The sequence below is a fragment of the Abramis brama genome, assembly GCF_963993115.1.
Source record: "Abramis brama genome assembly, chromosome: 18".
Lineage (NCBI taxonomy): Eukaryota > Metazoa > Chordata > Actinopteri > Cypriniformes > Leuciscidae > Abramis > Abramis brama.
In genome coordinates, this window is record NC_139980.1 from 28,148,554 (window position 1) to 28,170,513 (window position 21,960).

Sequence of the window (21,960 nt, forward strand, 5' to 3'; positions counted from 1 at the left end):
CAACCTAACTTGGCCAATCCTTACATGTCCATAAGCCTTTTTATGCCGTTATGACCATGTCACATAAATGAATAATCCCAGTCCATAACCAATTAAGTTTGAACAAGACATCAAGCCAGTCTGTACTTTAAATCCGGAAGACACGCCCACAACGAACTTGTGCAACAGCGGCTCAAAGCGATTGGTCGAGGCGCACTGTCACTCACGGATCTCTGCCATTCCTTCCGTTCCGCCAACGAGACTTTACACACAGATGTGTGCGTGATCATCAGTTGAGGCGGTGGGACTCCTCTGTTCGCACTGTGGGATCAACTTATTTCAGAGGATATACCGTGCCCTATTCGGACACCTTAAGTTCAATGTAACAGGTATCGTACGCAGTGTAGGTCAAGGTGAACGGGGAGTTACTTTGTTGTAGAATTTAGCCTATTTAGTCGTGTTTTTAAACGCTGAAGAAAATGCCTGTAGCTTCTCTCCTGCCTTTCACGGCCACTCCGAATAGGAAGTCCGCCAGCCCGACCTCCTTCAGGCTCACGGAGAAATTCATCTTGCTTTTAGTGTTCAGCGCCTTTATCACCCTGTGTTTCGGAGCTATCTTCTTCTTGCCGGATTCCTCTAAGCTTCTCAGCGGAGTTTTCTTCCGCTCGTCCTCGGTGGAGCCAGAGACGCGCACAGGTACGGTCAGTGACACGAGCACCGGGACGGGCAAGGATGAGAAGATCCTGGCCAAGATTAGAAAAGACCACGAAAAGGCGCTGCTCGAGGCTAAGGACACCCTACAGAAACGGCCGGACGAGATCAAGCAAGACATCATCAACGACAAGGAGAAAGTTGCGCCGATGATTGGAGAGAAAGGTGACAGTTTGCCGTTCGTTCAGTACGTGCGGCCGCCCGGAGCAACAGGGCACGAGCCCGCGGATCCTGACATTAAAGAGAAAAGAGCCAAGATAAAAGAGGTATTGTATGTTTTTATTATTCTATACTCCTGCGCTTTTCTCAGACTCTAGAAGGAAATCATGTCAGATATTGTTGTGAAACTAAATAACTTTCCCAGTGTAGAGAAACCAAGTGGCATTACTAATATTTGTTATATGTCAGTGCCGGTGGCTGGAGAAGGGGTCTGTTTGACACCGTGTCAGTTTCAGGAAACATTTCCCCAAAGAACATTGATGAAAATACAATGTTACAATAAGAGAGATAAGGTGACGTGTGCAAACCGGTACTTCATACAGGCCCGACTTCTGACAGGTCTGTTTAATGGACACGTGAGTCCTGTCACTCACAGGAGGGCGAGCGCGTGCTCATTCATTCTGTCGGTCAATCGCCGAACTGTAGTTTGTTGAAAACTGACAGGCAGAATTTTAGTCCTCTTGGTTTTGCTCCGTATTTCAGCTCGCATTAACTGTTGTCAGTATAGTCAACACTACTTGTTTCCCACTGTATTTTCAAATATTTGTCAGTAATCTGTTTTTAGTAGCCCATGTATTTCAGTCAGCATTCCCTGTATGTCAGATAGTGCTTTAGCCTTTTGCTTTTTTAGTGAGTGGTCCTGTATCTCAGTAGCCAATGTTTTTCCTGATTCGTTTAAAAATATCTCTGTCAGTGTCAGTATTTTAGTTCCCCTTTTTTTCTCCTCCAGTTAATTAAGCAGTAAATACGTAGTTTCACTTGCTATTGAATGTTTTTTTCTTCTGTATTCCAGTCAGTAGTCTGTTTATATATATATTCGTTACTGGTTCAGTCAACAGTGTTTTCTGCTTTTTAGTGAGATTTGCCTGAATTTCAGTCAGTATTCCCTGCTTTTTTCATAATGGTCTGTATGCACTTCAGTATATACTATAGTATTCACTGTAAATTCCTTATTTCACTCATTATGTTTTGTCTGGTTTATTTCCTTGTTTTTATTCAGTCAGTCATTATTTAAATAATTTTCTGTCAGCATTTCCTGTTTTTTGATTAATATTTTTGTGAAGTGTTTCACATTGATTCTAGACTGGTCATAATTGAGCTAGTGTTTTTACATGATGAGGGCATTTTTTTATTTAAATTATCAGGTGAAAGCGCAATGTGAGTCATCAGTATCACATTGCTTATATGTAGCAATGCCAATAGAGTGCAACATTTGGGTTCCGGAAGTATAAACAGCATTCATTTTCTCTATAAGGAAATTGATTTTGAACGATAACTTTAAAGACTGACCTACTGTGAGCTATGAGGTTTTTGATCCATGGCATTTGCATATTTTATTAGTTTAAAAAAAATATATATATATTTGTGCTTGGTGGTATAGAAAACTCAATCAGGTTGAGTTGAGCTTAGCTCTAAATCTTGGTTAAGGGTAAACTGTTCAAGTATTAACTAAGAAGAAACAAAGCTGTCATTTCTTGTTTCTTTCAGGATGAATGCTTTTAGAGTATGTCAGGCCATAGTCTAATATTCCCTCAGTATGAGTCAAATGTAGACGTTGCATCGGCTTGATTAAATCAAATTTGTTATTGATTGAGACCCAGTTTTTTTCCCATTTGAATCAGGCAAGTCCAGAGTAAAGATGCATATGAAAACTGACAGCATGGCGAAGCTTTAAAATCGCCCCTTTCAGTTGTATTGACCTTGTCTCCTTGTTTTTTCTGGAATTCCACCTAGTTTATCCTACACAACGAGTCACTACTTTTCAGTTATTTGCATAAGAAAATGGTGCCTATGTCCCTACTGTGTCCTCCAAATTTACATGGTGTCACTTTAAATGCCATCCTAAATTCATTGAGATTTTGTTCTACTTGTTTGCATACTAGGACACTTTTCCTTTCCTAATATACATCAACAGCTAGGTTCAGGTTTAGAGATTGCTGCAAAGGGTAAAAATAACCTAAAAAAGAAACCTAAATCATGTGATCTGTCTAAAATATATTTAGTTTGAGTTAAGTGCATTCAAGTGTGTGACAAAGGCAATCCCAGTCACACTCAATGGCCAACAGTGCAAACCTGTTGATAATACGGTGGCTCCTCAGAGTTGGATCCCCCAGAGTTGGATATGTTTTAATGCTAGGATTAAACCGCTATGGAGTTATGCACATTAATGCATGCGGAAGCCTCCGCTTTCCTCTCCAAGAGCATTGGTGTTCCTGCGGATCCGACAAGCCCCTCATCTCTCCTGCTTAATGCAGCGGCTCAGCATGAGAACGGTGATAATTCACCCCTGAATAGCGGGATTTCATCCATTGATCGCTGGCATGAGGGAAACAAATAGTCACAGCTGTACCCTGTGGGGTCTCACTTGTCAGACTCGACTGTGGGCACTCTGTCTCGCCTCGCCAGACACTCTGACCTTTGAGAAGCAGAATTGCCTTAGAAAATGGATTGATCTCAACAAGGTTATGATGTAAAAAATGGTTGTGTGAGATTTCTTTTTTCCTGCTTTATAAGATGAAAACTTGTAATATGGATAGGCCACAGTGAGATTTACAGGGCTGTTTTTGCCGCTCTGCGTGTGTTTTACATTCTTTGTTAGTTAATGAATGAAAATTGATTAATAGTTACATTACTGGTATTAAAGTAGGCAAGAAATGGAAGTTGTGATAATCTTTTCTTCCCTACTGTGACGTATATCGGAGTGAAACAGCTTCTGGTCTGGAATGAGAGAACTGTACGGCGGGATTTGATTTTGTCCTTTGGGAATGTATTGGATCGTAGGAAGTTGGCTGTAGCTAATAGATGGAGGTAGATCTGAATGTCAGTTGTGTAGGATGTTTAAGCTGTGTTCACACTGCAAGCAAAAGTGGCCCAAATCCGAATTTATTTATTTTTGCTCTTATGTGACTCAGATCTGATTGTTTTATAACACTGTGAACAGCACAAACCACATGGAATCTGATCTTTTCGATTCGGATTTGGGCCATTTGCATACGTGGTCCTAAATCGGATACAGGTCTGATGTTTTGCAATGTAACCTCAACCTGAACAGTTATATTGGAATTCATGCGACTTTTCAACTCTAGACATTCGTTACAATCTGCATTGATGAACATCATTCCAAAGATTTTACATACCGAGGTAGTTCTTTGAATATGGAAGATGGCAGCGAAGTCAGTCAGTGGAGGGATGGTGAACTGTTATACTCATAAGTATTATGGTGACAGCTCTATACAAGCAAAACTTGAGAAGAAACTGTTTGAGAAAAATATTGTTCTTTCTCCTCATCCTTGTCTGCGCACTTATTCGCTGGCTTCTGTGTCACATAACCGTATAGTAAATAAATGCGTAAATGCTCACTTCCTGCTTACTTCCGTATGAGACCGTGCCATCTTTGTTATCATTCTTTTGCACATGCGGGTCAGTTCATGACCTTAACCAGTTCACACTTGAATCTGATATTATAATATAATAATCCTGAAAAAATTAATCATGGATTCCATAAAACATATTAAGCAGCACCACTGTTTTCAGCATTGATGATTATAATAAGAGATGTTTCTTGAGCAGCAAATCAGCATATTAAAATAATTTCTGAAGGATCACGTGAGACTGGAGTAATGATGCCGAATATTCAGCTTTGCCATTACAAGAATAAAAGTATACATTAAAATACAAAACTGTTGTTTGAAATTGGAATATTTCACAATATTACTGTTTTTACTGTATTTTTTTATCAATTAAATGCGGTGAGTGTTTTCTTTCAAAAATATTTAACAACAATCTGACCGACCCCAAATTTTTGAACAGTAGTGTATACATAAGTTTAATATTTCTTTCTTTTTGTGAAATTGCTGTTCTTGAACAATTATATTATTAACAGCAATTTAGGCTATAATGAACAGTCATTAATAACCCTAATATGTAATGCAGAAGCAAGGCTAGGCCATGCTAATGCAATAAAAAAAGTTTCGACTTGACAAAGTACTCCAAACCGTACCTTAAAAATTCCACACCAGATATTTGCTCATGGCACTTTAGCTATAGTTCGAATTTCGAAACAAACAGAATCTATGTGCATTAAGAAGTTCACAAAGGTATCTTTGTTTATGGCTTCTCACCTTCACCTGAAATGCTCTCCGTTGTGTGTGTCCACCGCAGGAATTGCTCACAGGCAACATCACACACCCATCTGGGCTCTGAGCTCCTCATTCATTATAGATGATAGTGCTCCGCACACGCTCAAACCTCATTTCTCTCACCATCAATTATGTACAATTCAAGCTAATAAGAGAAATGAATTCTTATCGAGTTGTTCACAGGTATTCAGTGCAGGGGGGCAACAGAAAAACTTATACAAATGAAACTTTAAAGGTATGGTGGAATGGAGATCCAAGTGTTTGAAAGAATGAAAAGTACAGGGATGGTGCAGAAACGTGTAGTGCATACAGTTATTTATTTTTTTACTGACTTTTGCTTTTCAGATTGTAAGATGTGACTGCAGTGAGATCTTGGATAAAAGGCAAACTGTGTCAGATTATGCAATATACATCTTCGGTAGAGCTTTCCACAAAACACCATGAACGCATTCATTTTAATTGACAATTTCTGGTGCCGTATGCGACAGCGACCGTTTGCAACAGGATGTGGGTGTGTACATGCATTTAATCAGTTTAAACATTGCATGCCACATTAACCGCTCCAAAACTATTTATTTTGCCCCGTGATGAAATTCAAAATTGGTGCACTTGACTTTAGGTAGGCTATATCAGGACATCCGGTAGATTTAAAGGCTCTGTATATTGTAATTGTTTCCCTTTACCAATGACAGTTCTTTGAATGTCATAGGTTATTTTTGGACCTCTTTTGCACCATGAGCAAGTAGAACATGCAAACACTTTTTCTCGTTGCACAACCTCTTTTGTATCTCTGATGTTTTCTCCTTTTGGTCATGGCTTTTATCCCAGGTTTGTTTGTTTTCCGTCTATCATACAGTGGCTTTTCCCTCTGAAAGCTGAAGTGCTTGGATACTAAATAATTCAGCTGGCTTTCTTTCATTTTACTACTTGTGAATAAGGCATGGTCTTACTCTTAGAGATAGAATCTGCCGGTGGAGAGGAGAGCGAGAACTTTTGGTCTCGTACAGTGTACCTGCACCCTTTTACACTATGGCTGTGATCAGCGTAGGCTGTCTGGAGACCCAAGACAGACCTCGGATTATTTGGGTCAATCTCGCTTTAGCCAGAAGCAGGTGCTGAGAAATGTAATGAATGCCCTCAAGCAATGGCACAGCTGCTGCAGGCAAAGTTAGTCCCCAGTCAGTCTTGTCTTTTTTTTCTCTAATTTTTGGTCTTGAAGTGGCTAGAATGTTCTCCAATGGCCAGAATACTACATTCACGTATTTGAGGGTTATATTATGGTGTTTTTGTTAAGTAATACTTAATGGATAGTAAGGGGAGAAGTGGGGAAGAAAGCAAAATTCAACCTAAATAAAAGCAGCTTTATCTCCAGTGGCTTTAAATGGCATATCTGATCCGGTTGCTAGGATCTGTGATGTTTTGCTTTTGTTTTATGAATTGCATGGTCTTTTCTACACTAAAGCACAGATTAGATTTAGTAGATTCAAATACATGTGGAATGGATAACACAAGGGAGTTTTGGTTAGTGTTTTCAGAGAGCATTGGGACACTTTTACTGCAGTAGTGATTGCTTGGTTTTTCCAGTAATTGAATACTCCAAAATCAGAGTCCAGCGCTGATTAGAAGAGCAATAAACATCTGCCCGACAAGTGTGCACTGTGCATTGATCAGGAGAAGCATGAGAGGATGCAACAATGGATCAATAAGATCAATAATAATTGAACATGAAAATAAATGTTTATTTTAGATTAGTTGGGTCTTGCCATTTGGTCTTTGTATGAAGAATCTCTGACAGTGATGGCACTTTAAGAAAGTTGTGAAAAATGCTTGCACATTATTGTTTGAAGGGAATCATTGGGCAAAATGTGGAATATCTGATGTATTGAACCGATTAATTAATTGTGGTTGGATAATATAGATTTTTTTTATGGCTGATGCTGATATTTTAAAGAGAAGCCAACATGCGTATAGCCTGCTGTATCACACTAATTTAAATACAGTAAAAACGCATACATAACAAATGATGAAATGGAATATTTATTTGCTGTAATATTTACTAAATTAGAAAATTAATTAGGCTAGATGAAAAAAAGATTTTAACTTGATAAAATACTTTAGAAGACAACTTCTGTAACTCTATTACAGTTTTTTTCACACAAAAAAAAAAAAGTTAAATGTATAAATAAAAAAATGGTTGAATATATGAATAAAAAGAAAGTAAACACTGTAACAAACAGGGCACTTGGTGATGTGGTAAGTTTGTTTTCAATTGTAGTTATGTATTTATTCATATAAAGACTTGGTAACACTAATTATACATACAGCACACATGAATATGACAGTGTGCAACTTGGATATAGCACAGCATAGTTTAAAATAGAAATTGGGTTTAAAGTTTGTTAATCGTGCGTCTTCAGTGGCTGAACTGCAGTGTCAAAATAAAAGTCCTGCTTACGACACATCGGCCAAACAGAAAAATGTATGTGCGGATAATTAAAAAATATCTGCGAATATCAGCCATGGCGATATATCGGTTGAACACCACTATTTATTAATTATTGTCAGTTGTTAGTTCCAGTCCTGCTGTACATCAAGTTCTTCTGGCCATTCATCAGTACTAGCTGCAGTTTCTCCATTATGTAGCTGGTCTTTTGAATGCATGCAAAGTTGTTCTTGTTTTCTAGGGATGACGGGTCAATGCAAGACAATAACCTTCTGGTGCACCATACGACCCAACCTTCACTTCCCCTCAATGATTTATGTTTTCATCTTTAAATTTAAAGCGTCTCTGAAGCATGTCAGCACTAATTCCATTTCCCGTCTTTGCTTCTTACAAATTTGAAGAGGTTTTATGAGTACACAATCCACTCTCATCGACCATAAAAATCAAACGGAGCAATAAAGTTCAGGCCTATTAAGAGTGTTATTTGAAGCAAATGACACTTTGCTTTGGTAAAAGTTCACTCTCTGATTTTACTACAGTGTTCTGAGATATTAATTGAATTTAAATATTTGGTCTTGGTTGTTTTATTGCGCTTTCTCAGCCTGTTAAACAGATAATGAATGTCACTGCCTCATATTGAAAAGGAGGGAAAAAATCGATTATCCTTTCACAAAGTCTTCATCAATTTGCCACATGTCAGCTGAAGAGGGTCAAATCGTGTTGCTTTGTTTTCCATCACTAATAAAAAGGTCATGTCAATATGTGTCATGGTGGTTTTGTATTGCTGTTGTCCAAGAGCTGTTGAGAATAAATAAAGGAGCGTCTCGTATCCATTACAGTGACAGTTGACACCGATGCACTTATAAGAGACGGTTCTGTTTCATACAGGTGTGTATTAGGGTAAAACTGGTTGGCGTACAAAAATAAAATAAAAAAATCCATCAGCCATATAAGCGCACAGGTAGGTTGTCATGTATCTTGCCGGTTGCTGCTGTGAAAGCCTGTGGATTTTATGAAACTCTCTGACTCTCTGCCCTTTTTTTCCATCCCTGAAGCTAAAAGGATAAAGCAGAAAGATTGATTTTTCTTTCTTCCCCCTTTCACTGAATCTGAGAGGGTTTTCTTTTTGTGGGTCAGAGATTCTTAAGGTTGACTGCTACAGATCTACCTCCATTTTATGACAACACGTCAGGTTTAACAGTGGTGTAAATTTCAGAGCAGGAATCGTAGCTTGGAGCCTCTGGCTTATTTTGAAAATTGCAAGCACATTTTCCCTAGTTTAATTATAGGTGGTGACAGCTTCTCTCATTGCATAGAGAATTGTGATCAAAACATAATATGCCTTTTTAATGCTTTATGAATATGGCTTAATGATGCAGGGTAGGGCATGATCTCCGTTACATGCACAATACTAATACACAATACTAAGTCTCATATTTATTAAAGGTCCCGTTCTTCGTGATCCCATGTTTCAAACTTTAGTTAGTGTGTAATGTTGCTGTTAGAGCATAAATAATATCTGTAAAATTATAAAGCTCAAAGTTCAATGCCAAGCGAGATATTTTATTTAACAGAAGTCGCCTACATCGAACGGCCCGTTTGGACTACATCCCTCTACTTCCTTCTTTAATGACGTCACTAGAACCGTTTTTTGACTAACCTCCGCCCACAGGAATGCTCCCTCAACCGAAATTCATTTACGTACTTGCGCACTTCTTATAACTTACTGTGTTTACTCAGCTGGTGATTTTCTGAAGTAAAACTGACGCTTCATCTTTTGTATGATGTACAATAAACTTTATTAAACTCATCAGTATATGTTTGATCATCATTCAGACAGCAGACTTGTAGGCTATTAATATATAATGGATACATACAAGCAGATGACAAATACGTTATAATAACCATAATTAAACTACAAAACTATACCTGTTTCATCTCTATACAGCACTCTGACTCTGTAGGCATTATTGTCCGACTCGAAATGAACACCTTTACTGAGAGTTTCATCATTCCGTGAGATGAAATTGTCCTGAGAGACTGAGCGCGAGCTCATGAAGCTCCGCCCCCTGGTTCGTCTAGCAGCAGCTTATTTGCATTTAAAGGGCACACACTAAAACAGCGCGTTTTTCTGTGACCCAAAGAATGACAATTTAAACATGCTGTAAAAAATGATCTGTTGGGTATTTTGAGCTGAAACTTCACATACACACTCTGGGGACATCAGAGACTTATTTTACATCTTGTGAAAAGGGGCATAATACGGGACCTTTAAAGTAATGGTTTGTCAAATGTACTCACTAACCCTTATGAAGTTCCGGATCTGATTGACTGTCTTGCTTCAATGGGCCACGAATGGTGAATTTTTGATGAATATCCACTTTATTCAAATGCATCATAAAAGTAGTCCATATGACTATTTTTCCAAGTCTTTTTAAGCCATATGATAGCTTTATCTGAGGAACAGACTGAAATTTAAGCTGTGAAATCTTGACTTGCTACTTGGTGTGTTCATTAGAGAAGTTGCAATGTCTGATTCATCATGAGCAAATGATTTTTTTGAGTAGGATATTTTCAATGAACCTGTTGATCCAGTAGGATTCATCTTATCTATTTTTGAAGTATTCTCAAGTTTCCATTTCCATTCACTGTAATTGCTTGAAAAAGAGCATCTTAGGGCTGTGCAATTAATTGAATTTCGATTTCGATTTTTGCTCCCAACGATCACCAAAATAGTATAATCGAGTAAAAACGATTATTTTGCCATGTTCCGTTTTGAAAGAACGCTCTTATTTTGTCTTGTGTTCTGAATGACACGCGCACATCCGCCCCTCCCGATGCCATAAACTCTCTCAGCTTGAATGTTTAAACTGATAAAACTTAAAAAGAAGTGAAAATGATAAACTTTAGTTACAATGCAATGCTGGCCCGATTGTATAAGTGACAATTCCATCATGTTCCGACTCCTAAACGCGAATGTGTAGTTTCGACGCTTGCCTTGTCCAGCGCATTTTGAGAGACGAGAGAGAAGACGCGGCACTGCTGAACACTCACGCGGTTTGTGAAATTGCGTCTTGGAGAAAGTTTTAAAATGACTGATTTGATTTTATAATCTATGTGGATTCATTTAGGCTACTCATACAATCTACATGCTAAAGTGAATCAATGTTTGCGGGGGAATTTCCCGCATTATAAGTGGTGGACCTGCGGGAATTATTAAAATACTCATTGAAGTATTATATGTTATAGTATTTATTTTAATAGTTCAAAAAGTACAATCAATGTTCAAATTTCGATTTTTTTAAGAATTGTTGAAAGGTGTCTGGTAACACTTTACAATAAGGTTCATTAATTAGCATTAGTTAACTACCTTTGTTAAGATTAACTAATAATGAACAATACTTAATAATTAATATTAATTTCACCATTTACTAATACGTTATTAAAATGAAAGGTTGTATTTGTTAACATTAGTTAATGCACTGTAAACTAACATGAACAAACAATGAACAGCTGTATTTTTATTAACTAACATTAAAAAAGATTAATAAATACTGTAACAAATGTATTTCTCATTGTTCGTTCACGTTAGTTAATACATTAACTAATGTTAACTAATTAACATTATTGTAAAGTCTTACCGTGTCTTTTTAATAAATGCAACACGTTCCCAAAGTCATGTGAAATAATCGTGTTACATAATCGTTAAATTATTCATAAATTATTAAATTACATAATAATAATTTCAATACTGACCAAAATAATCGTGATTATGATTTTTTCCATAATCGAGCAGCCCTATCTATTATGTTATTCTGCTTTTGTGTTCCATGTGAAAAAGACCATTCTGAAACAACAAATAACACCATTTTCTTATTTGACTGAACCAGTCTTTAGGTAAATATTGCTTGAAGTAATTATTCAAGACAAGTACACAGTCAGTCAGTAATAAAATGTGCAAAGAAACAAATGAATAACAGTATAATAAAGATGCAAATGAAGTAAACGGTGCACTTAGTATTCAAGTAAACATTCAGAGGATGAAAATAATGCAATTTAATCAAATGTTCAATAAAACTACTTAATTTAGCATAGTCTTCACTGCATGATTATTAGTTACAATACTGTCTCTTGCCTTTTCAGAACACTGCTGCACTGCCATTAAAACATTACATTCATTTATGGAGCTACATTAGAAATTTGACTGTTGAATGATATGTGGCGAGGCTGGTGAAAATGTTGGCAGTGCAAGTAAAATCTGTCCATCAGAGTAATATCCTTACTGTCAAGTTACAATTAACCGTACCTTTTATTTATTTAGGCCTAGGCTATATGCTATATTTGATTGTAGAGGGCTTACTAAACCTACTACATTAATGCTGCCAAGAACAATGAAAGATCTTTTTTCATGTCTCTAATGCACATATCTGATATTTTAACAAATCAGATTTTAAAATGTACTTGTTTGCGTTCACTTAAGACAAACTGACTGTGTTTGCAACCATGACAAGAGGGGCTTTCACACCGGGTAGTTTTGGGAACTTAGTTCTAGGAATTAGCCACTAGGGTGGTTCCGCCAAGAGCTAATGGTTCCCCTAGGAACATTTTCCTAGTTGCAATGGCAATGTAAATTACCTATTAATTGTCATTTAAGTGAAATTACTGAACTTAAATATACGAGCTTGATAAAAATGATCATTCTAGAAAATTTCAGATGGCACTTGGAGGCTTTTGCATCTGAACTCTTCATATATAGGCTACAATCTGTGTGTTTCGCTTGAGTTCAGCGTACACTAATGACACTGGTAGTTCCTATAGTGCTGGGTTAGTTCCTACTCTGAAGTAGGAGCTAAATTAGCTCCTCCAAAAGGAGTTCCTAAAACTAAAATCATTCCTAGTTTCTGCGGTGCGAACACGGCAAAAACCGGGTACTTCCGCCAATGGTTCTGGGAACTATGAAAAGGTTCCTCTGGTGCGAAAGCCCCTAAGCTTTTTCACCAAGCAGTGCATCTTTCCATTCGCCACACTTAGAGAGCATTTGACATCCCTAGACGCCACACTTCTTTTCAGACATAAATTTGTCCATTCATCCCACAATTTGAGAAACTCTTTTATTGGAACCGTTTGAATAGGTTGGTGCCGGAGGAGGACGCACATCGCGGCACGCCACTGGCCGGCCGCCACGGTTCCACTCTCATTTGGAGAGCCAGGCAAATGGCTGTAACTTAACTCTGCCTCCCTGTTTTCAGCTGTGGGCCTGGGTTGTCTCTGGAGAGTGGGTTTTGGCAGTGGATCAATGGCTTTGTGTGCTTGAGAGGGAGATAGAGGGCATGTGCGGTAGCGTGAGCCAGGCTAGCCATAGCTCCTGTGCCAGGGAAGCACATGTCCACCCACTTGAGCCGCACCTGTTCTTTGGCATGCCGTCTGCAGGTGCTTCTTATGCGTTGGGGCATGGGCTGTTACTGTTTCACCACTGAATTTGTTTTATTGTTGCTCGTGGTGTCTATTTCATGTGTTTTGCTTATGCGCACAAATGCATACATCGGGTCATTAACCTGTGGAGCTTCACTTGGCAGTCCATGAGTGGCCTTCATTATGCTGATAATGTGCAGCGGTATCACATGGCAATTTTTTTTTTTCATATGCCACAGTAGCATAGCAATTCATAACGTTCACCCCTAATTACTCAATTTAACAGTGAAATATCCTGAGATCCAGCATGGACTGATCCAGTAGCTGGGAAGCAAATGGATCTCCAACTCATCTTCTCTTCTAGTGATTCACCAAAAATTTCGGCAACCAATAGTAATGTTAAAAACACTATAACATACTGAAATAATATCTCATGTAATCAAAAGACCCCACTAAAATAGTTTATAAACGAATTGTATCTCTTAAGCCCACCAAAATCAAAGTCTAGGTTTTTTTCATAGATATTGACATAGTTGATAATAGTGGTCGACCGATATTGTTTTTTTGATGGCCGATGCCAATGCTGATAACAAATATTGGCTTTATATCGGCCATTGGCCACCCTGCTCTAGGTATATATATATATATATATATATATATATATATATATATATATATATATACTTTATATTTATTTTAATCAATATTTAATAAATTAGAAAACAAATCTTTCAAATAAACATGCTTATACTTTAGATGGCAACTTCTTGAATCTGCAGTCCTGTTACAGATTTTTCCACAAATAAAGCAATTGTTTAAAAATATATGAATATGTGAATAAAAAGGAAGTAAACACTGTAACAGGGCACTCCGTAATCTGGTAATTTCATGCGCAATGGTAATCATAGTTTTTCAAATAAAGACAAGGTAACGCTAATTGTACATACAGCACACAGTGAAAAGGATATGAATATGACACAGTGGGCAACTGGATATAGCACAGCATATTTTAAAATGAAGGATTTAAAGTTTTTCGATCGCGTCTCCTGTGAAGCTGATCTTCTGTTTGCATTCACTCACTTCGCACGGACCGACCGTCACTCGCAGTAACACGTTTATGCAGGCTACAAATGCACACTTCACAAGATATCACAGCTGGATTCGATTAAATCTGTAAGGTTTGTGAAATTAAATGTTTATTAGATTTTCAGATATTTGTTTAAATGAGGTAGATGATGTAAATGAGAAAGTATTTTAGCCTGATTGTTTGCCTTTCCTGTTACAAATAATATAAAAGCAAACAATTTACTTTTTCGCTTACCATTTACTTTCTTTGTTTACCAGTTCTGTCTAACAAAGTATTAGATATGACTGACAGAGATCGTAAACTAATGAAGACGGAGAATGTGAGTGAGCGCTGTGTGATTGGGCGCTGCCGTTCTCTTCTCAGGCGCTGGTGTTCTCAGCGCCACCCATCAAAATAAAAGTCTGGAGCGCCGTCAAAATAAAAGTCCCGCTTCCAACACATCGGCCAATCAGAAAAACTTATTGGCCAATGCCGATATTTTAAAAATAAAATATCGGCCGATATATCGGCCTTGGCGATATATCAGTCGACCACTAGTTGATAAGAAAACATAATTTGTTAAAATGCAAGATTTATCTCTCATTTGAAAATGTATTAATTAGTTGATGTACATTTTAGAATATAAAATTAAGATAATTTAGGAATAAAGTAAGAATTCTGGCATGGGCTAAATTGGTACTTTGGCACCATTTAAGCTTGCGTGTGTTCCAAATAAGCCAACATCATCATTGATTCACAAAATATAACAATTAATGGATTTTAAAGAAGCAAAACATCAATATATTTATTCAGTGACAGGGAAGTATTAAAAAAAAATCCTTTGTTTGATTAGAGCCCTGGGTGGGATGGGTAGGTGTTAGTGGCCGGTGGTCTGGAGCCTTAAGTCGGCTTGACTGGAGCTGTAGCTGGAGTCAAGCTGGAAGTTTGACCAGGTGTATTTTGGGAGCCAAGCTGAGTTGGGGCTCCATGGGCACACCGGGAGTCTGGAGCCTTAAGTCGGCTTGGCTCCCGAGTTATGCCTGGTCAAAGGTGGAAGTTTAACCGTGTGTATCTCGGGAAGGAAGCCGGCTGAGTGCTCCTGACTGCTTCAGCCTCTAGGCCTGTCAGAGAAGGCATTTCAACTTCTGTTTCAGTACAGCATGACTGTTATTTCAGAAACAGCCGTTATGTGAATGACATCATTTTCACCCTGACACCCGTAGCCTGCACTGTTAGCATAATTGCATTCTCACATGTTTGAGATTTGCTGTTGAAGTGGCATTACTATTGCTGTTTTCAGTACCATTCCTGGTGCCGTAAGGGGAAGTGAAATTACAGGCGTGACAGAAACTAAACTGTATCAGCTAATTACAGCATTGTGCCTGTGCTTCATTTGGAGGCTTCGTCCTTAGATCCAGCTTATGGATTTTAATTTTCTGGAATTTTCCAGAATGGAAAATATTTATTTTGATTTAATCATTTATATTTCAGATTATATATATTTTTTTTTTTATTAAAAGTTTGTTTATAAAACTGAACCATTAGTCAACATTTGCCTAATTTCCATTTTATCCTTTCACCCAACATAAGCTTCAGCTATAAAGGTCATCTGAGTAAGAGATAAAAAAAAGCAATTAAATCCTAACTAATTACTTACTAATTAATTTATAATTAACATATTTATGAACTGGGATTTTCCTGCAGTGAAAATATTTTGGCTTTCACCAAAATAAATCTTTTTATCACCAACGTGTTTTTGCAGTAACCAATCAAAGACATAGCCAATCTGTTGAGCACGTGAACGCAATGGCCAATCAGGTGTGTTTAAAGGATTAGTTCACTTCTAAAGGAAAATTCTGTTATCATTTACTCACCCTCAAGTTGTTCTTTATTCTGCTAAACACAAAAGAAGATATTTTGAAGAATGTCGGTACCCCATTGACTTTTTTTTTTTTTTTTTTTTTAACTATGGAAGTCGATGGAGTCCATCAAATGTCTGGTTACTGACATTCTTCAAAATATCTTCCTTTGTGTTCAGCAGAAGAAAGAAATTCATAGGTTTGAAACAACTTGAGGGTGAGTAAATGATGACAGAATTTTCATTTTGAAGTGAACTATTCCCAGAGATGTATGTAGCCTATGTATTTAAAATACAAATACAAAATACTGTGTGGAAAAATGTATTTAAGTACAAATACAGTATTTTGTATTTTGAAAATACACAAAATACATGTGAAATTGGCCATCCAGTGCAGGTATAGGTCACAGTGAATGAAGAAACTACTTAGGCCTACTGACTTTTTATTCCTAAGCTCATCTCTGCTCTTTCTTTCTTTCTTTCTTTCTTTCTTTCTTTCTTTCTTTCTTTCTTTCTTTCTTTCTTTCTTTCTTTCTTTCTTTCTTTCTTTCTTTCTTTCTTTCTTTCTTTCTTTCTTTCTTTCTTTCTTTCTTTCTTTCTACAAATAAACTTATGCAAAATAGCAGCCATTTATATACTTATTTCTGGTTACAATGTAGTCTATTGCTTGTGGTGAAAATTCATACTGTATGTAAAACTGTGGGAACCTTTTCTGCTAGCAAAGAATATGGATGGGCGATATGACCAAAATGGTTTCACAATTCTCAATATCAGTTTTGATTCCACAGCATAAACTGAATTTCAAACTCTTTTGAGTTTTTTTTTTTTTTTTTTTTTTTTTTTTTTGCAGTAATCCAGTGCTTTTTAAGTAATTGTTTATTTTATGTAAAGTTTATTTGTTTCTATAAGTTTATTAAAATTAGAAAGTGTATCTAAAATTTAAAATGAGAATTAATTTAGATTCATTTGACACCATTTACCCCTTTTTTATTATTATTTTTTTATGTACAATAAAACTAAAAGCTGAAGATTTTTGTGGTGTATCATTCATCAGTGTTTGTTTTTCCACTCCAACGTTCCAATAATTCCTGCCCACTAAAAGCTGCAAAAATTTGCTTACCTCACAAATAGGCCTATGTAAACGATTTAGAAAACATTCCATCAGTTCACACTTTATATCATCGCTATGATATGTAGTGTCATATCACCCAGCCCTAACATGCAGTAATGCTTTAAACACATTTGACATTTATTCTTTCATGTTAACTGAAGTGAATAATGCACTATTTTAACTTTAATCAACAAGTAGAATTGATCATGACATTCTCACCTTATTCCAAAAAAAATCGCTGATCCAATGCTGAGCTAGTGAATGTCTGAACTAGCTGATGCACAAAATCAATACCCTGATAAAGAGGTTGACTGGCAAAAAGTATTTTATGTATTTTGAAAATACAAAAATACTCATCTTAAATGTATTTAAATACAAATTACATTAGATTTTTTCCAAAGGCTTTAAAATACAAAATACAAAATAGTATTTTGTATTTTAAATACATGTATCTGAAATACTGCCCATCCCTGACTATTCCTTTAAGTTAGTCCGAATCTGCTCAACACTGCTCAAAACGGAGTAGCGTCTATCAAAGTCACTGAGATAATTAGCATTGAGTAGAATCAATGATTAGTCTGTGCGCGCGCTCCCACTGCAGCCTGAGGTTGTAATTCTAATGACTTCTCTGTGTTTATATTGAATGTTTGACATGCAATATGAGACTGTTGAGTTGGCTGCTTATGAGCGCTGTTTTCCTTCTCTTCCTTTAGACTGTGTGCAAACATGCTAACTTGTGGCTTCCGGTTGCAAGCTGTCATGTACATAATGGGGTTTTTGTGTGTGCGTGCCTTGTGCGTGTGCATGAATGCATTGCTGTGTCATCCCGTTAGTTTGTTTAACTGAACCTTCAGTCAACATTTGCCTAATTTTCATTCTATCCTTTCACACAACATAAGCTGCAGCTGTAAAGGTCATCTGAGGAAGAGATAGGCTAACGTGAGATAAAAAGTGATACATCCTTTGCTAATTCAATTATCATTAATACCCATGTAGTAGAGGCTTATTTTCTTCTTTTTATTAATGGACAGTTCTTTGAGGCTGTGGCTGGATCATTTTATTTTACCATTATGTATAAAATTTTACTATTTATTTATATTTTGAATTAACTTTTTTTATTGTTTTTTGTTTTTAAGTATTCCTAATTTAGCTTTAATTTAGTTTTTATTTAATTTCTATTTTTAGTAATTAAAGTTAGCTGCCAATGCAACATTTCTGGTTTTCATTGAAGTTTTTCATCTAATATTTATACTTTATTTTATTTCAGCCTTTTCAGTTACTGAAATATAGTCTTAGTTTGTAGTTTTAGGTTTATTGTAGTGAACAATTAATAATACTTTACTGGAGTTTGCCGTATCCTTCCTGCATAGTATGTGAGATTAGGATTACTGTGTCCCTAATTATAGTACAGTAAAAATAGTGTGCCAAAATGGTGATGTTTACTGTGGATTATTGAAATGTTTTGAACTCTTATTACCCACAACCCCCCGTATCACAGATGAGGCATTCGGGATGGTTCTCTTTTGAGTTCATTTTTGTTAAATGATGATGAATGCACAGCCAAATCTGCCACAGCAGTTTATAAAGATATAAATGTAAGCTTGAATTTAGCTAGATGCTAACATCTACATGCAAACGGTTTAGCAGGCCTGCAGCTTTTCCCTGGAAGCCTGTCAAATCTTTTGCAAAAATGATTCAAAACAACAACTAAATATCATATTATCAGTCACCTAAGGATTTCGCACAGACAGGAGACAGTTTACTAATGTTTAGAGGCAACGCTGCATGTATTAAAAAAGCATTTAAGTTCTAAAGACGCTTATCCTGTCCTTCCTGCTGTGTGAACTCTCTATTGCTGACTAGGTAGTTATGGACAGTCTTATCAAATTTGCCTTGTCATCTACTTATGAGGGCTCCCTACTGAATACTAAATCTGCTGCACAATCCCTCACCTTGTCTGCTTTTCTGGAAAATGAGAAAATCAGTAAAAATGTCATTCGTAATGTCCTCACTGTGAAGGTGGCTTGTTCATAGTATGTGTATATATAGATGCCACATTCGACCACTCCAGACACGTCAGCCCGCCCGCCATCTTGGAACAGTCAGCATGTCGTCACTCACATTAAGAATCAATGATGCTGTTGGTATGTGGTACGAATATGTTGGTTTGTGTTTTTACATTAACTCAATAGAGACAAAACGCGGAAGCGATCGTGCATAGAGCCTATTAAAGAATAATTGCGTATTCTGCAAAAATACTTCTGTGACTGCATTTCTTATCATTTGTTGTGGCCAATGATGATAACATCCATGGATAAAGCTTGACACGCATAGTTTAGTTTCTATTCAGGTTTATACGTCTTAGGTAGAATAAAAGATGGTGACAGTCTTCAGTGTCACGTGATCCTTCAGAAATCATTCTAATATGCTGATTTGCTGCTCAAGAAACATTTCTTAGTATTATCAGTGTTAAAAATGGTTGTGGTGGTTAATATTTTTGTGGAAGCCTTGATACATTTTTTTTTTTTTTTTTTTATCAAGTTAAAAAGATAGGCTAGTATTTATTTGAATTAGATTTTTTGTAACAATGTAAGTCTTTACGGTCACTTGAGGTTGATTTAATTTCCTTCAAAAATAATCTTGCTGACCCCAAACTTTTTGAATGGTACTGTATAATTTTTATTTTTCAATGAATAAAAATGTCTTTGTGTAACCGGTCCTACTCGCCCCGCTAACAAAGACCGCAGTCTCAAGCATTAGTCTCTAGCGCGCCTCTTGAGGCCAGGGGAGTGAGGTTTACACGCACAGCTCCAAATGTACCTGATGCTACTCGACCCGCTCCAAGCAGTATTCGAACCGGCGTCTGTGGCGGGTGCGCTAGCAAGGACGCTAAAGATTGCAGCCGCTAGCGTCAGTTGCTAGTGCACCTCCTGAGGCCAGGGGAGTGAGGTTTACAGTCACAGCTCTTACTAGCTTGCTTCCGTTACATATGCATGAACATTTATAGCTGCTTTTATGTTTTATGAAGGGAGTCCCTCACAGCTGGATCAACATGTTTTGCAGTCCGTGGCATCAATATGTTTTCAAACCCCTGCCTGTGTTCACTCCATTTATCTTCACAATCTAATATCCTATAAAGATAATAAAAAAATAAAAAAAATGTTCCTGTTTCCAGTCCACCGCAGGCAGGGTTTTCTGTTGGTCAGTCTCTCAGCAGTACGCCTGGACCTCTCAGGCCCTGAGGTCAAGTAAATGGTCTCATTTTGACAGGAAGTACCTTCTCACTTTGTCTTGCCTAAACAAGAAGCAGGCCCACACCTTTCTGTTTCAGATCTGGGTTAGTTTTTGCCTGTTTACCTTACTCACACAATCATGTTTCATATTCTTTTCTTCTATTCTCATTTACTAAGGTCCTGTTTTTTTTTGTTTTTTTTAAAAACCCCATTGTTCTTCCCTTCTCGGCGACAGCTGCCAAGGCCAGACGTGGTGTTGGCTGGGGAATGAGTAATATGCATTTCTAGTGAAGGATAGGGGTAATAGGTGTTCATATTATCTCTCAGTATATTTTCCATAAAGAGTGCATACAGATATTTATGGCCTATTCAGAGCCCATTTTGGTAAGTTCCACCAGGCAATGAATGGACGCATCATGATGTTCATTGATTCCTGTCTTCAAGCTGCCACAGCCATGTACGAGTTTCAAACACAGCACCACCAAGGCAGTAAACAATGAGTTGTAAATGAGAGTAAAGTCGCATGCCTGCTGGGAACAGATTGCGTGTGTTGAGAGAAGGGATGAAGATCTTACCAAGTGATAAGCTGCTGAAGAATCTGCGACTGAGAATGTACGACCGGGCAGAGGAGGAGACAGACTCCAGTTTGTAATCCTAATTCTCTCAGTAGCAGACATGCAATCCCTCTGATTCTCTCTTGTGACTCTGGTGGTTGTAATTAAGTTACCAGAACCTTTTCTGGGGTTTGAAAGCAGAGGATAATGCCTTAGCCCATATCATTGACTTGGATTTGCCTAGATTCAGCTTGCAAACGCTTGAATTAATCAATTGATATGCGCCAAGTCATTTGATATGGCTGGTTATTTCACTTGCAAGTCAAATGAGTTGCAGTGAAATGTTACATCTAAAGTAGTGATAGTAAAAGCAGAGGATCCTTTTAAGATGAAACTGAGTTGATGATTTTGTGTTCAGCTTAGCTTGAATAGATTTCTCAAAGCCAGGTTTGATGCCCAGGTGGGTCTGATTAGATTTTTATGCTAAACGGGTTTACCTAATGTGCTCGGCAGTTTTGATTGTGCGGACGTTTGAGGAAGACAGATGCTTTGTTGTCAGATTCTGTAATGAGAAGACATCCATCTTAATGACATCCACATGGCACTTTCACAAACTCTGAGAAGTGATTTGGGTTTTTAGTTTTAGTATGGCTGTCGATTTAAATGTTTTAAATGGAATAATCACATTCTATTAATTTCATTAATTGAATTAAAATAAATAGCATCTATCTGAATTTCATCTCTGATAAAGATATTGGGAGTGAATCATTTAAAAAAAAAAAAATTCAATGTCAATTTTGGATCTGATTTGCATTTCAGATGTCTTGACATATTTGTTATATAAATTTTCAACTAGACCTTTTCAACTAGCGTCAGATTGGATTTGATGTGTTCCAATCAATGAGCTTGAGGAGTTATATTATATTATATTATATTATATTATATTATATTATATTATATTATATTATATTATAAATTGAAAAATAATTCTGCAGAATTTCATACTATTTACACAATTTGTTTAAATGTTTTTGTAATATTAATAAAATATTTAAGATTTAAATAGTGTGTGTATATGTATATACACATTAAATATTTTAAATTGTATGAATTTAATAGAATTTTAAAATGCTCTGCAGAAATATAATAATATTATTATTATTATTATTATTATTATTATTATTATTATTATTATTTTAATTTTACATATTAAATTTCCTCTAGTTTTTGATGCA

General features: G+C 36.8%; 1 protein-coding gene across 1 annotated transcript in view; it reads left to right on the forward strand.

The window, feature by feature from the left end:
- Positions 1-245: 245 nt before the first annotated feature.
- Positions 246-21,960, forward strand: part of man1a1 (mannosidase, alpha, class 1A, member 1) — a 104,122-nt gene continuing 82,407 nt past the window's right edge. The window contains exon 1 of the mRNA XM_084090961.1: positions 246-956. Coding sequence (XP_083947087.1) covers positions 459-956 — 498 coding nt within the window. The 5' untranslated portion in view covers positions 246-458. The remainder of the gene's footprint in view (positions 957-21,960) is intronic.